At 35.4% G+C, this 15,858-nt stretch overlaps 1 protein-coding gene across 8 annotated transcripts in view; it reads left to right on the forward strand.

Moving 5' to 3' along the window:
* Nucleotides 1-15,858, forward strand: part of Gapvd1 (GTPase activating protein and VPS9 domains 1) — a 90,064-nt gene that overhangs the window by 35,132 nt on the left and 39,074 nt on the right. For 3 of the 8 annotated variants that reach the window (XM_078048215.1, XM_078048211.1, XM_078048212.1), the window contains 8 exons: nucleotides 1,106-1,949; nucleotides 4,619-4,705; nucleotides 5,999-6,133; nucleotides 6,279-6,468; nucleotides 7,905-7,985; nucleotides 9,956-10,116; nucleotides 12,762-12,891; nucleotides 14,611-14,736. In XM_078048215.1, the coding sequence (XP_077904341.1) occupies nucleotides 1,106-1,949; nucleotides 4,619-4,705; nucleotides 5,999-6,133; nucleotides 6,279-6,468; nucleotides 7,905-7,985; nucleotides 9,956-10,116; nucleotides 12,762-12,891; nucleotides 14,611-14,736 (1,754 nt within the window). The remainder of the gene's footprint in view (nucleotides 1-1,105; nucleotides 1,950-4,618; nucleotides 4,706-5,998; nucleotides 6,134-6,278; nucleotides 6,469-7,904; nucleotides 7,986-9,955; nucleotides 10,117-12,761; nucleotides 12,892-14,610; nucleotides 14,737-15,858) is intronic. The other 5 variants (XM_078048217.1, XM_078048214.1, XM_078048218.1 and 2 more) reach the window with 3 other exon arrangements.

Consider the following 15,858-nt stretch of genomic DNA (forward strand, 5'->3'; position numbering starts at 1 on the left):
ACATCTTAATCCGAGTGTTGGGTGCATACATATATAAAAATCAAACAACCTACGCACTTGAGATTTAGGCACTTTGTAATGTTTTACCTCAATAAAGGCAAGTTGGGGGAGTTTGTGCTGCTATAAACGTTGTTGTCAATTTTTACATCCTCTTGAAGGCTTATTTTATTAAGATTTGCTTCCAGAAGTAAAAATCCTGGTTGCAGTATAGATTGCTGTTGAAAAAAGTTGTACAATATACTACACATAGACTTAGTTTTGATCACTTTTTAGTACTTGAATTTTTTTTTTTATATAAATGGACACAATACATTTATTTTATGTGGTGTGGAGGATTGGACACAGTGCCTCACACTTGGTAGGCAAGTGCTCTACCACTGAGCTACAGCCCCAGCCTAGTACTTGAATATTTGTACATTTTCTTGTGTTCATAACCATAAATAAGCAGTATTTAACTAGCAGTTTTTTTTTTTTTATCATACAGGGGATTGAACCCAGGAGTGCTTTACCAATGAGACATGTCTCCAGTCCCTTTTAATTTTTATTTTGAAACAAGTTCTCACTAAGTTGATGAGGACCTCACTAAGTTGCTGAGGCTGGCCCTGAACTCATGATTCTCTTGCCTCAGATCCCTAAGCTGCTGGGATTACAGGCATTGCCACTATCCTGGCTGAATTTTTTAATTAATTTTTAAATTAATAGGGTGCATCTCTGGGCAATAGTTGTTAGAACCTTCAAGTTGATATTTTTCATTGAGCTTGATTTTATATGAAGAAATTAGACTCCTTTGTACTTTATAGTTTTATATTTACTAATTCATATGCTATTGTTCTAAAAAGATTTTAGCAGGGTTGTGGCTCAGCTAGAGCACTTGCCTAGCATGCGTGAGCCATTGGGTTCGATCCTTAGCACCACATAAAAATAAATAAATAAAGATATTGTGTCCATGTACAACTAAAAAATATATAAAAAAAAGATTTTAGCAGGTTTTAGTGATCTTTAGGTGGGGACTACAATCAACTCATAGTTTCTTGTTTCTGTATAGTACATGTCTTATATTATTATTGCTGTTGATATTATTTTACTTATTTGCTTATTTTTTTAGTGCTGAAGCTTCCCCTGCTGAATGTTGCCAGCATGCCAAGATTTTGGAAGATACACAGTTTGTTGATGGTTATAAGCAGTTAGGATTTCAGGAGACTGCTTATGGAGAATTCTTGAGTAGATTAAGGGAGAATCCTCGTCTTATTGCCTCCTCTTTGGTTGCTGGAGAAAAACTTAATCAGGAGAACACACAAAGTGTTATTTACACAGTTTTTACCTCTCTATATGGCAATTGTATTATGCAAGAAGATGAAAGCTACCTCCTTCAGGTTTTGCGATACTTGATTGAATTTGAACTTAAAGAAAGTGACAACCCCAGGCGACTTTTGAGGAGAGGAACTTGTGCCTTCAGCATCTTATTTAAACTTTTTTCCGAGGGACTCTTTTCTGCGAAACTTTTCCTCACAGCTACTTTACACGAGCCAATCATGCAACTGCTTGTTGAAGATGAAGATCACCTGGAAACAGATCCAAACAAGTTAATTGAGAGATTCTCCCCTTATCAACAGGAAAAACTCTTTGGAGAGAAAGGCTCAGATAGATTTAGGCAAAAGGTTCAAGAGATGGTGGAATCCAATGAGGCCAAACTGGTGGCGTTGGTGAACAAATTTATTGGTTATCTCAAACAGAATACATATTGCTTTCCACATAGTTTGAGGTGGATTGTGTCACAAATGTACAAAACTCTTTCCTGTGTAGACAGACTGGAAGTCGGAGAGGTCAGGGCAATGTGTACTGATCTCCTCTTGGCTTGCTTTATTTGTCCTGCAGTTGTCAATCCAGAACAGTATGGCATAATTTCTGATGCTCCTATTAATGAAGTGGCAAGATTTAATCTAATGCAGGTATGCTTTTACTATTATTATTATTGTGGCATTTGGTTTTAAAATCAGTTGATTTGGGCAGGGGGGTGGGAACAGAGAATATGAAGACAGTATTTATATATTCTTATCATTTCTTTTCCTCCAACTCTCCTAAGTATTTGCTTCTTATGAAATAAAAGCAGTCATATTGGGATTTAAAATAATGTAGTCATTAAAAAATTTGGGTTTAATTTTAAAATGGAATCCTCACACTCTTTTTTTATATGTATTTATTTTTTTGTTTTAGGTGGACACAATATCTTTATTTATTTTTATGTGGTGCTGAGAATCCAACCCAGTGCCTTGCGCATGCCAGGCCAGCGCGCTACCACTTGAGCCACATCCCCAGCCCTTACAGTCTTAAATATATAGTTGATTCGATTTTCTGAGACAGTTCTACCATCCTGGTTCTATAATTTCAAAATCCAGAATGATTAAAAACTGAGAATGTCTTTTGTACTTCATTTGGTTGAGCAAAACCTGAACTGAACTAACACAAAGCTATTTAAAATTGGTATTCCTTTTATTATTATTTATTATTATTTTTTTGCAGTGCTGGGGATGGAACTCAGGACCCTGAGTGTTAGGCAAGCACTCTCAGTCCTGATATTCCTTTTAGTGCTAGCAGATACTTGTTGCAGATATGTTAATGTGTTTGACTATAGGATGCCACCAGCCTATATACTGGATGTTCTGCATATATACACTAAATTACCTTTCGAAAATCTCTTAAATTCTGAAGTCTGAAGCTCTTTTAGCTCTAAGAGTTTCAAAAAAAGGATTTTAATCATCTGAAGTATTGAAATTTTGTTGTTTCTGCAGAAGATTTTCTTTTTCTTTTGGTGCTGGGTGTTGACCCCAAGGCCTCATACATGCTAAGCAAGTGCTCAGCATGTGCTCTACAAGTCTTCTAATCATTTTATCCCCCAAAAATACTGTGACAAAGAGATTTGGTTTATTTAGAATAGACTATCATTGGAATTTTTTTTAAGGTAGTAATAAGCCTTTTTTCACAATCAGTTTTATCATCTTGGGTATTTAGCAATTCATTATATAGAAATCCCTGAAATAAATTTTTAATTTTTGTCTTCTGTAAATGTTACATGTTTCCTCATGATAGCATTTGTAATTTTACTTTCATCATTCTAGTACATACTGAATAGCATATTTCCAAAATGAGTGAAAAGAGGGTTATCCCAGATGCTAAGAAGATAAAACCCTAATGATGTTAACTTTCTTTTCTTTTTTTTTTAAGAGAGAGGAGATTGGGGCGGGGGGAGAGAGAGAATTTATTTATTTATTTATTTTAGTTTTTCGGCAGACACAACATCTTCTTTCTTTGTATGTGGTGCTGAGGATCGAACCCTGGCCTCACGCATGCCAGGCGAGCGCGCTACTGCTTGAGCTACATCCCCAGCCCCGATGTTAACTTTCTACACAGAGTCCTTAAATTCGTAAAGAGAATAGATTAATAATTCATTTTTGGCAATAAGGAACTTGCTGTATGAATTAGTATTTATCTAACAGCTTATGTTTTGTGGGAATTGTTTGCATTTTTTTAAAAATTATTCTTTAGTTGTAGTTGGACAGAATTTGTTTATTTTATTTATTTTTATGTGGTCATGAGGATCAAACCCAGGGCTTTACACATGCTAGGTGAGCACTCTACCACTGAGCCACAACCCTAGCCCCTGTTTGCATTAAAAAAAAAAATTTTTTTTTAGTTGTAGATGGACACAATACCTTTATTTTATCTGTTTATTTATTTATTTTAAAATATTTGTTTTTTAGTTTTAGATGGACACAATATCTTTATTTTATTTTTATGTGGTACTGAGGATTGAACCCAGTGCCTTACGCATGCCAGATTAGTGCGCCACCACTAAGCCACAACCCCAGCCCCAAATTGTTTGCATTTAAATCTAGAAAAAGAATATTCTACTTTATCTGGGCACAGTGGTGCACACCTGTAATCCAGCTACTGGGAAGGCTAAGACAAAAGAAATGCAGGTTTGAGGCCAGCCTCCACAATTTGGCAAGACTCTATCTCAAAACAAAAATAAAAAAGGCTGAAGATATAGCTCAGTGATAGAGTGCCCCTGGGTTTAATCCCCAGTGCTGCAAAACAAAGCAAAATAAAACAAAAACTTCTACCATAAGTGCTTTGTGGACTCTATAGGGAAAAGTCCTTCATGTTACCTTGAAGCAGTTTAGTGAGTCATTCTCTTTTTTGTGTGTGGTGCTGGGGATTGAACCCAGGGCCTTGTGCATGTGAGGCAAGCACTCTGCCTACTGAGCTATATCCTCAGCACTAGTGAGTCATTCTTTATAAATTATTTAAAAATTTTCCTTACACATGAAAGTATATTATGAGAAACAAATGTACTTTTAATTTCCTATCATGTTGATATGTTGTGTTAAAGAGAAATTATAGCAAAATTTTCTACTCCTCTTTATAACACTTAATCTGAAAATAGTAAAAGCATAGACAAGATACACATTTTATAGGGGACACTATTTTGTATGCCTGGTTGGATGAGTCTGAATGTTATTATGAAATAGAATTTTAGAATAGAACAGGAGTACTTTCATAGAGCAGAATTCATAAGTATCTGTAGCTTGTGTCTGCCCACCACCTCTTTGGGTTGCAGGTTGGCCGCCTTCTGCAGCAGTTAGCAATGACTGGCTCTGAAGAGGGAGATCCTCGGACAAAAAGCAGCCTTGGAAAATTTGACAAAGTAAGAATTAATATTGTGCTATGTGAAATACTGTTTGTAGAAAATTCTGGCAAAGTATCATTGATCTTAACTTTTCTCTTTCTTAAATCTTGTCCTTAGAGGATGTGTAAACTAATAAATACAGTGGTTAATTAGCTTTTTAATTAGTTACAGTATTTGAATCAGCAGCATTTTAAATTTAGGAAGGGTTTTAGTCTGCTTTTTCGCTGCTGTGGCTAAAGGACTTGACCAGCACAATTATAGAGGAAGAAGAGTTTATTTGAGGACTCATGGTTTCAGAGGTCTTAGTCCATACAAGATTAGCGTTCTATTCCTCAGAGCTTGAGATGAGGCAGAACATCATGGAATTTGTGGCAGAGGGAAGCAGCTCACATCATGGTGATCAAGAAGCAGAGACTCCCCTCTGGAGATACAAAGTACATATTGCGTAGCCATGCCCCAGTTCCTACCTCCTTCAGCCACACCCTATCACTTCAGTTATGTTGTTAATCCCGATCAGAGATTGGGTCAAGACTCTTACAACCCAATCATTTCTCCTCTGAACCTTCTTCGAATTGACTTACATGTGAATTTTTAGTGGAATCTTCCTCATAACAGGAAGATTCCACTAAAGATTACTACTCTCCCTTACAGATTTATTGGAGAGATGTTGTTCTAATGAGAATGAAAGAACTATTAAGATTATTTTATTTAAAATTTTGCTAAACCAACCTATTTTAAATTTTACTAAACCAGCCAAATTGTGGAGGCTGGCCTCAAAAAATTATCACTAAACCAACCTATGGATATATCAATCAGCAAAAATCTTAAAATATTTAGTGTATTTCATAAATGAACATTTATAATATTATTCAGTTAGTTTAGTTAAATAAAAATTTCACTGGTCAGATTTTGAGTAGGCTATTCATCCTGGTTTTCAGTTCAAAGGTTATATTGTGAAATTTCCCTTTCACCTCTCATCTCCAACCTTCTTCTTCAAAATATTCTTGAAGTTATCCATTTTTTTGGTTTATCCTAAAGGTCTAGGTACATATTCTGTCCCACTCACCACCTCTCTCTCTCTTTTTCAGAAATGGCATATGTAGACATGTTTCCTGTTATATTTGTTTTCCTTGCCTGAATATCTTGAGATTATTCTTTACCATTACATAAAGAGTTTCATCTTTTTAAATTGAGTTTAAAATAATTTTTATTAAATTAAACTTTTCTTTGCTTATGCTACCTTAATCAGAAATTTTGTTCCAGTATTTTAAAGGGGAAATTTTTCACTTTGATATTTTTCTGTTTTAACAGAGCTGTGTTGCTGCTTTCCTTGATGTTGTGATTGGGGGCCGTGCAGTGGAGACCCCTCCAATGTCCTCTGTTAATCTTCTGGAAGGGTTGAGCAGAACTGTGGTTTATATAACCTACAGTCAGCTTATTACTCTGGTAATGGCTTTATTCTTTCATAGAATTTTTCTCAAAATTATTTTAGCTAAGCATGCACAGAGTCATAGATGAGTGCATTGTGTGAGAAATATAAATTATGTTTGAAAAATTGATTTCACTAGCCAGTTTTTTTTACTTTTGCCAGGTAAATTTCATGAAGAGTGTGATGTCTGGAGATCAACTGAGAGAAGATAGAATGGCTCTTGACAATTTATTGGCAAATCTACCCCAGGCTAAGCCAGGAAAAAGCAGCAGTTTAGAAATGACTCCTTATAATACCCCTCAGCTCTCCCCAGCAACCACTCCAGCAAATAAAAAGAATCGATTACCTATAGGTAATGAGACTTTCTCATATTGGAGCTTTTCCTTAAATTCAGTATTTCTTCATTAGCCCCTGTTATTGCTTTGTTTAGAATATAGTTTTAAATACTTTGAAAAATTCTTTTTTTCCATGTTTACTGATAGTATTTCAGTTTTTAAAAATTATACAAGATTAGTTAAGGTTTATCAGCAGTCTTTATCTAGACATAGAAAATGTCATTTCTTAAAAGTAATCATTATTTTAGTTAGGTAGCACTTTCCTTTCTGTAAAGTTCTAAATAATGTAATAATGTAATAAGTAATATTCTGTTAGAAGTTTGCATTAATTAGGTGGAAAATAATAGTTATTGTTTTCCATTATTTTCCTTACTAATTAGTCTCTTATCAGTTCAGCTAAAATATCTTAATGTTATAAAATAAAGCAAAAGTTTCACTTTATCTTATTTATTCATTTAAGAATTATGTTTATTAAGCTTTATTCACTTAGCAAACATTTATTATGCATCTACTTACATATACACAAAAATTAATTGAGCATGTAGAATGTACCAGATACTAGGTAAGACATTTATAAATGTTATTTAAGCCATGGAAGCATCCTATGAGGACAGCTGATATCTACTTTGCACATGAAGCACTGTGTTAGGCCCTGGGGATAAAAAGCCCATTAGGACACACCCATACTCTTAAGTTAGCTGCTGATAGGTAGTTTGGAAGAAGACCAGTGTGTTTCAAATTACTAAGATGTTCTGCTGGAGATAAGCATGAGGATATTAATTTATCCAAATAGTGGTAGTATAAGAGAGGATCTTGAAGTTGACACTCTCTCTTGAGGGATGAATAAATTTAGAGTAAACAAGCAGGGAAAGTGTTTAGGAGCAGAGTATTTTGTAAGGATGAGGAGGTCAGCAACATGTAGGAATATGAGTAGCTGTTATAATTTATGCATTTTGAAGAATGGAATTTTATTTTTTAAACTTCCATGAGCTGATTTGTTAAGAACAACTTCTTAAAATTAATCTACCTTACATTTAATATAATATGGAATTAGATCATCAGGCATACGATGTCAGATTCTTCAAGTCTTTGGTTTTCTGCATCTCAAAATGTCAGCTCTAGTTAAAAATAGAAAAAAAATAACATTTTTATACTTAGTAATCTTTAATAATATGGGCTATTTTTATTCTCTTAACATGAAGAACTACACAATTTTGAGTAAATAAAGAGACCCCCCCCCCATTGTCTATTGCTGTGCATTAGTTTTTTTCATTTCCTGCATCTGAAAGTGTCATTAAAGTTGGGTTTAATGGAAAGGAAATTTAAAATATTTGCCCAGTATTGTTTTGTATAGCCACATGTCCTGGTCATTGCATTTATTGCATACTTAAAAAAAATGTATCTGTTCTTCAAAGGGCTGATATTCTTTCTATTTAATGTTTTCGCAACCCAGGACAACAGTTAGCAGCCATCACTGCCTGGGATTCCTCAGCCACCAATCTTACTGCTCATATTACACTAGTAACCCCATTTGGTGGGTAACAGGCTGTTCTTTCTCTTATATAACTTTTATTTAAGAAATAGTGTTTACAAATATGTTCGGTGTGCATGTTGCTTTTGCTGTTTATTAAGTTGCTACTTGAAATTTGATTACTTGCATATGTGTAAGTTGTAAAGTTTAAATTCATAGACTTGCTCATGAAGTTGAATTTAAGTTCACAATTCAGTAGAAGATTGTGAAAGACATCAAATAATGCTGTGAATAGGCCTATTTTAGACTCTTAGAAATTTATATGTGTCCTAAAGTTTCATACTAAAAGTAGTGAATGAACTGATGTACAGCATTCTGAATTAAAGACAATTGTTTATATTTCTGCCTCTTTCTGTCTTCGAGGAGGTCAGATTTTACTCAAGGTGAAGTTGAAAGATTTTTGTATCTATAAAGTGTTTTTGTTTTATGTGTGTTTTAATTATTTTGCAATGAAAGATAATTTCTATTTAGTATTCTAGCTGAATTTAATTTTCTTGTTCTGAGAAAAATGGAAACTATCACAGAAGACCAAAACTCTTAGAAAACTTGTCATAAGCAATCTAAATGTTTTGTGTCTAAAAGTTCTTAAAAGATATGCTTGGGAGCTGGTGCATTGGCACACACCTGTAATCCCAGCAGCTTGGGAGGCTGAGGCAGTAGGATCACCAGTTCAAAGCCAGCCTCAGGCATGGCAAGGCACTAAACAACTCAGTGAGAACCTATCTCTCAATAAAATACAAAATAGGGCTGGGGATGTGGCTCAGTGGTTGAGTGCCCTTGATTTCAATCCCTGGTTCCATTAAAAAAAAAAAAAAAAAAAGTAGATATGCTTGGGAGGTATCTTACCTGGTAGAGTACAAGGTCCTGGGTTTAGTCCCCAGTACCAGCCTCCCCAAAAAGTTCTTTTTTTTTTTTTTTTTTAAAGTTGTAGTTGGACACAATACCTTTATTCCATTCATTTATTTTTATGTGGTGCTGAGGCTCAAACCCAGGGCCCTGTGTATGCTAGGCAAGCGCTGTACCACTGAGCCACAATCCCAGCCCTCAAAAAGTTCTTAAAAGATATGCATTTTTTTTTTCTGAAGTATTGTTTGTTTAATTATAGGTAAGTGAAAACAACAAAAATAATTGAATCCTTTATTTATTCAAAATGTTTCCATAAAGCAGAAAAGACCTCATAAAGACCTCATATTCAAAAATAGAAAGAGCTTCTCTTTTGCATCTCTGGAAAGTGGTTAATACATTTCAGAAAAAAAAAATGTGCTTTCAAAAACTGTGGTTTTGTCTGTAATTGTATAAAGTATATTACTTTATATGATGATCATGTTTCCACTGAAAGTATTTCTTTACTTTTTATTTTTTTCCCGAGTGTGTATTAAAGCCAGGGGCACTTTACCTCTGAGTTACATCCCTGGTCCTTTTTATTTTTTTTTTATTTGAGACAGGGTGTCACTAAGGTTGCTGAGGCTGGCCTTGAACTTGTGATCCTCTTGCCCCAGTCTCCAGACTTGCTGGAATTACACTCGTGTGCCACCACATCTAGCTCCACATGAAAGTTTCTAATACTTATAAGTTCAGTTAATTCTATGGGAAGCCTGTGGCAGTTAATCATTTTATAGGAAAAATAATGAAGGTTTTCAGAAAAGAAATAAGGTAGTGCTCTTCTTGTTATCCAAAAGTCTTAATCAATAGGCATGTTTTGCTGGACTTCGGATGTGATCATATGTGTACTCCCTGTCCAGTGGATCATTGTTTCTTATTATCAGTTTTGGAGGAGAATCTTTATGATAGTCATCAATGAAGTAATTGATTCTAATTTTTAGTTTTGTTTTGCTTCTTTTTATCTTTGTTTTCATCAGTCTTTTCTTTGTGCATGTGCAAATGTTTGACACTAAAACATTTTTTTATTCATTGTGCTATTTTCTTTATTCTGACTTTTTGTTTAAATTATTTGGTTTTATTTGAATTGTTAGCAACTAGGAGCAGAAGCCGCACTAATATGCTAATGGACCTACATATGGACCATGAAGGATCATCTCAAGAAACCATCCAGGAGGTCCAACCAGAAGAAGTGTTGGTCATTTCTTTAGGGACAGGTCCCCAGCTTACTCCAGGGATGATGTCAGAAAATGAGGTATGAATCTATGGCTATAATTACTTAACAACTATTAATATTAAGAAATTTAATTACTTTCTTCAAATTAATGGTCACTTGCTTTAATAAATCAATATTTATATGTTAGTCTGTTCAGGCTGCTATTTCAAAATACTAGAGATTGGATGGCTTATCAATAATAAATTTATTTCTCAGAGTTCTGAATGGTGGAAATTCTGAGATTAAGGTAGATTCAGTGTTTTATGAGTCCAATTCCTGGTTCATGGATGGTGCCTCTGCACTGTGTCCTTATATGATGGAAAGGGCAAATGAACTTGTTGGGCCTGTTTTACAAGGCATGAATCCTATGCATGATCCAGTTGCCCACCCAGAGGCCCCACTTCCTAATACTTACATCATCTTGTTAGGTTAGGATTTTACCATATCAATTCTGGAAAAACTTTAAAGTTTTATTTAATATGTAATGTATTTAATATGTATTAATATGTGTTCTTCATTATCTGTAATGGGTCTACTGATGACACATAATCAGAGGCCAAGCTTGTTAAAAACAGTTGCAGAGGGAGCCCTTCACATTACATACATCTATGGCACTGAAGTTACTGAACAGACCCACCTCAAAAGGAATTTTCCTAGTAGTAGAAGAGCCAGGAATCCAAGAAATTGTGGTGTGGAAATTGAAGAGACTTTTCCAGTGGTTTGTAGAAAATGATCTGTATTTATTTATTTATTCATCCATCTATCCATTTATTTATTTATTTTCTGGTGGTACATTAGTGGTATTCCTTTACAGAGCTAAAAAGTCTTCCTCCTCCCATCCCAGTACTGGGGATTGAATCCAGGGGCACTGAACCACTAAACTACACACCCAGCCCTTTTACTTTTTTATACTGAGGTAAGATTGCTGAGGCTAGCCTTAAATATGCAATCCTCCTGCCTCATCCTCCCAAGTAGCTGGGATTACAGGTATGCTCCATCATGTCCAGCTTTCTTGGTGTTCTTTTCAGTTATCTCTTCCATTTTTTTTCCTGATTGGCCAAAGAATAGAAAGTATACCTCAAGATTTTTTGTCTCTGTTAGCTAGAGTTATACACCTGTAATCCCGACTACTTGGGAAATTGAGCCAGGAGGTTCACAAGTTTGAGGCCAGACTCAGAAATACAGTGAGACCCTGTCTCAAAACTCAGATTAAGAAATAGTGTAAGTGTAGTTCAGTGATAGAACATTCAGGTGCAAGGCCCTAGGCTCAGTCCATAGTATGTGTGTGTTTGGTCGGGGGACTTATAACGACAGTGGAATGCTTAAGAAAAAAAATTGTTTTATAAGAGACCTCTGTGACATTTTACCTCACCCAATTACCATCCCCATCCCCAATTCAGTGGCTGGCTTGAAGAGAGCAGCTTGTGTTCATTCTTGTGCAGTTTTTTAGTGTCTAAGAGAGCAATATGGACCTTATTTTCAAAGAATCATCGTTGTGAGTTTTATCTGTCTGGTGGATCCTTCAGTGATCAGCTCAAGGGCTTGCTTTTGTTTCTCCTACCTCTGATGTTCCCCAGAGCTGTAGCACTTTCACAGTTGGCATTTATCAAAAGCATGGAGAGTCTGAGGATGTAGCTCAGTTGTAAAGTGTATACTTAACAATGTATGAGGCGTTTGGTTCAATCCCTATCACCATCACCAGAAAAGAAAAAAAGCTTCAAAAGCAGCAGACAGATGAAAAAGCTGAAGTAAAAGGTCAGGGAAAGAGATAATATGAGATATAGGGCATTGAAAAACTCTCATGATCCAGGGACTGAAAGGCTATAAATACACTTGTGAAAGACTATAGAAGACTACCAGCAGATGGTGAAGGGTAAGATATATTTGCAGACTGTCTGGTTAAGGGTGGAAGAAGCACCCAATCAGAGCCAGTTTGCAGTGACTTGGGAAGGTTTTCAGTTGTTTTTGTTTTGTATTCCAGGTGTTATATCTGCCAAATCACTTGCTGACCACTAAGCTAACAGAATGGACCTCTGTGGTCACACATGACATGACACAGACAAAGAAAGACTGAAGCTTTCTGATCTATAGTCTTACTTACTGTTCATCCTGTGTCTCATTGTTCAGTCTGTGGCACTAGTGGAGTAATGGAAAGGCATAGCTTCCATTGTTTCAACTGATAGACTTTAAAAAAAAATGTTATTATATTTTTAATACCTTTATTTTATTTGTTATATATATATATGGTGCTAAGTGTCTCATGCATGCTAGCAAGGCTAGCCCTCAACTGATAGACTTTTTGTACATGGGATTTAAAAGCTTGTAGAGCTGGTGTACAGTGGTGCATGCCTGTAATCTCAGTGGCTTGGGAGGCTGAGATAGGAGGATCAAAAGTTCAAAGCCAGCCCAGAAAAAAATGAGGCACTTAGAAACTCAGTGAGACCCTGTCTCTAAATAAAATACAAAATAGGACTAGGGATGTGGCTCAGTGGTTGAGTGCCCCTGAGTTCAATCCCTGGTACATCCCATCCCAAAAATACTCTTTTAAAAGCTCAATAGACATTATAAATGAGTTTTAGTTAAAAATGGTGATTTAAGAAGAACTGAAATATGAATTTGCTGTGGTTTATTTTATTAGCAGTCTTTAATTTGTAATAAACCTAAGTTGATGTTTTGTTTTTCAGGTCCTAAACATGCAGCTTTCCGATGGAGGACAAGGAGATGTCCCTGTTGATGAAAACAAACTCCACGGTAAACCTGATAAAACCTTGCGCTTTTCCCTCTGCAGTGATAATCTGGAAGGCATATCTGAAGGTGAAGGGTTACTTTATTCAAGGAGTTGTGTGATTCAAGTATTACTTTGTTTTGTGTTCTTTAAAGGAGCCTTATAAATTATAATATACCATCTGTGCCTCTCACTGAGGAGAGTAATGAAATTTTCCTCTAATGAGCTTGAACAGTTGGCTGTAAAGATTGTATCCTGAATAAAATCAAGATTGCAAGAGGCTGTTGGTCATATAAAATGAAGAAGATATAAGTCTTTATTTAGACTTAAATAGAATAATAGCAAGTTTTGTTTCTCAGTATAAATATATACCAAAGCTTATAGCGCTCCTTTAGAAGGATATAATGCATGTACACATGGGGAGAAATGGACTAACTAGTATTTCAGGATGTTGTATATACTTTTAATGTTCTGCATTCCTCTGTTCACACACACCTTCATAAAGTAGGAAACAATGGAAATAGGAATTAAAAAAGAAAATTAAAAGCTATGATTGTTAAGTGAGAATATGTCATTCTACATATTGGGACAAATTTTCTTTTTTAATGAAAAGAAGCTCAAGTTTGCTAACATTTAAGAATAAATGTAGGGGGATAGAGTTGTAGCTAAGTGGTAGAGTACTTGCCTAGAATGTGTGAGGCACTGGGTTCGATCCTTAGCAACACATAAAAATAAATAAGCAAAATAAAGGTATTGTGTCCATTGGCAACTAAAAGTATTAAAAAAAAAAATAAAAGTAAATATAGGGCTGGAGTTGTGACCCAGTGGTAGAGCGCTTGCCTTGAATGTATGAGGCACTGGGTTTGATTCTTAACACCACATATAAATAAAAAAAAAAAAGGTTCATCAACAATTAAAATAAATAAATAAACTTTAAAGAAGTAATAGTAATTATTTCTCCTTTTTTTCTAACTTTTCAAAAGTAATATAAAACATATTCAATTTACTTATTTATTTTTAATATCTTTTTAAAAAATGTTGATGGACTTTAATTGTATTCATTCATTTATTTTTATGTGGTGCTGAGCATCAAACCCAGTATTTCACACATGCCAGGCAAGTGCTCTACCACTAAGCCACAACCTCAGCTTCAATAACATATTCATTTTAGAAAAGAGATCTAATCATCATAATCTTACCATTCTGTTAATATTAGTTAGCACTTTGGCTTATTTGTAGCAAGAAAATGATAGTTCATAACCTTTTTTGTTTAATAATATAGCATTAACATTTCCTTTTGTAATTCTACATTCTTGAATAACATGATTTCAAATAGCTTTTTTCTCTAACTTCAAATGGGCATATGATAATTTATTTCAGCATTCTTAGTAAATGAGTGGATTGATTCTACTTTTTAGACATTATAAGTTCTGCAACAAGCCATCTTAGATTATTGTTTTTGGGGGGTGGGAGGGATTAGAGATTGAATCCAGGGGTGCTTTACCACTGAGCCACATCCCTGGGTCTTGCTAAATTACTGAGGGTCTTGCAGAGTTGCTAAGGCTGGCCTTGAACTTGTGATACTCTTGCCTCAGTCACCCAAGTCATTGTGATTAGAGGCTTGCACCACACCCTGCTTAATTTTTGATTAGTTCCTTAGGATGAATTCCTAGATGCAGAATTGCTCTCTCAAAGAGCATGTATATTTTTAAGAACACTTTAGTATTTAATCTGTTATCAAGGCATGAAAATTGCATGGAGACTCATGAATGTTTTAAAGATTGCTCATAGGGTAAACATTTCTCTAGGTCCTTCAAATCGGTCCAATTCAGTGTCCTCTCTAGACCTGGAAGGAGAGTCTGTATCAGAACTTGGAGCAGGACCTTCTGGGAGTAATGGAGTTGAAGCTCTACAGCTGTTAGAACATGAACAAGGTAAGGTGAAGTTGAACACAGTTGTTCAAGTGGAAAATAATTCACCTGATTGCAAGGTGAGCAATATGTTTGCATAGAAGTTGCCTGTGTTCACTAAGAGAGTAAATTTCATTACATAATGACTGTTAAACTTGTATTTATTCGTATTTCTTTATTTTTTATTTTTTTAAAGAGAGATTGAGAGAGGGAGAGAGAGAGAGAGAATTTTTTAATATTTATTTTGTAGTTATCGGCGGACATAACATCTTTGTTTGTATGTGGTGCTGAGGATCGAACCTGGGCCGCACGCATGCCAGACGAGCGCACTACCGCTTGAGCCACATCCCCAGCCCTCCTTTATTTCTTATAAAAATATGTTTAAATTGTCAGGCTGGGGTTGTAGCTCGGTTGTAGAGCACTTGCCTAGTATAAGTGAGGCGCTAGGTTCAATCCCTAGTACCACATAAAAAAACTAAACAAAATAAAGGTTAAAAAAATGTTTAAAGGGCTGCGGATGTGGCTCAAGCGGTAATGCGCTCGCCTGGCATGCGTGCGGTCCAGGTTCGATCCTCAGCACCACATACAAACAAAGATGCTGTGTCTGCCGAAAACTAAAGAATAAATATTAAAGTTCTCTCTCTCTTTCTCTCTCTCTCTCTCTCTCTCTCTCTCTCTCTCTCTCTCACCTTCTCTCACTCTCTCTTTAAAAAAAAAAAGTTTAAATTGTTAAGTGAATTGTTTAGGTTCAAATTACATACACCAGTAGGAATTATTTTTAATTCAGTTATATTATCTCAATTCTGTCATACTTAAGGGACATGACAATAAATACTCAGGGCTCAAGGAATTTAGAATAGGGCAAGAATGGTACACAAATGATTGAACATATGGGAAGACTGTTTTGGTCATTGAGGTATAGATAAAAACATTGGAAGAACACACTAGCCTAAAGGCCAGTGACAGTGGGTAGGAGTAGGAAAGAGTACCAGTATACAAACAATTAAAAGAAGTGAAGCCATAGTGCTTACTCAGGTGTTAAGTAGAGCAATGAGTGAGGAGGTAAAGATTTAAAAATGGGCAGATCCCCATTGAGAGATATGGAGAGAAGGAAGTCTATACCTGAATTGAAACTTAAAAACATTG

This window comes from Ictidomys tridecemlineatus, chromosome 4 (assembly GCF_052094955.1).
Source record: "Ictidomys tridecemlineatus isolate mIctTri1 chromosome 4, mIctTri1.hap1, whole genome shotgun sequence".
Taxonomy (NCBI): Eukaryota; Metazoa; Chordata; class Mammalia; order Rodentia; family Sciuridae; genus Ictidomys; species Ictidomys tridecemlineatus.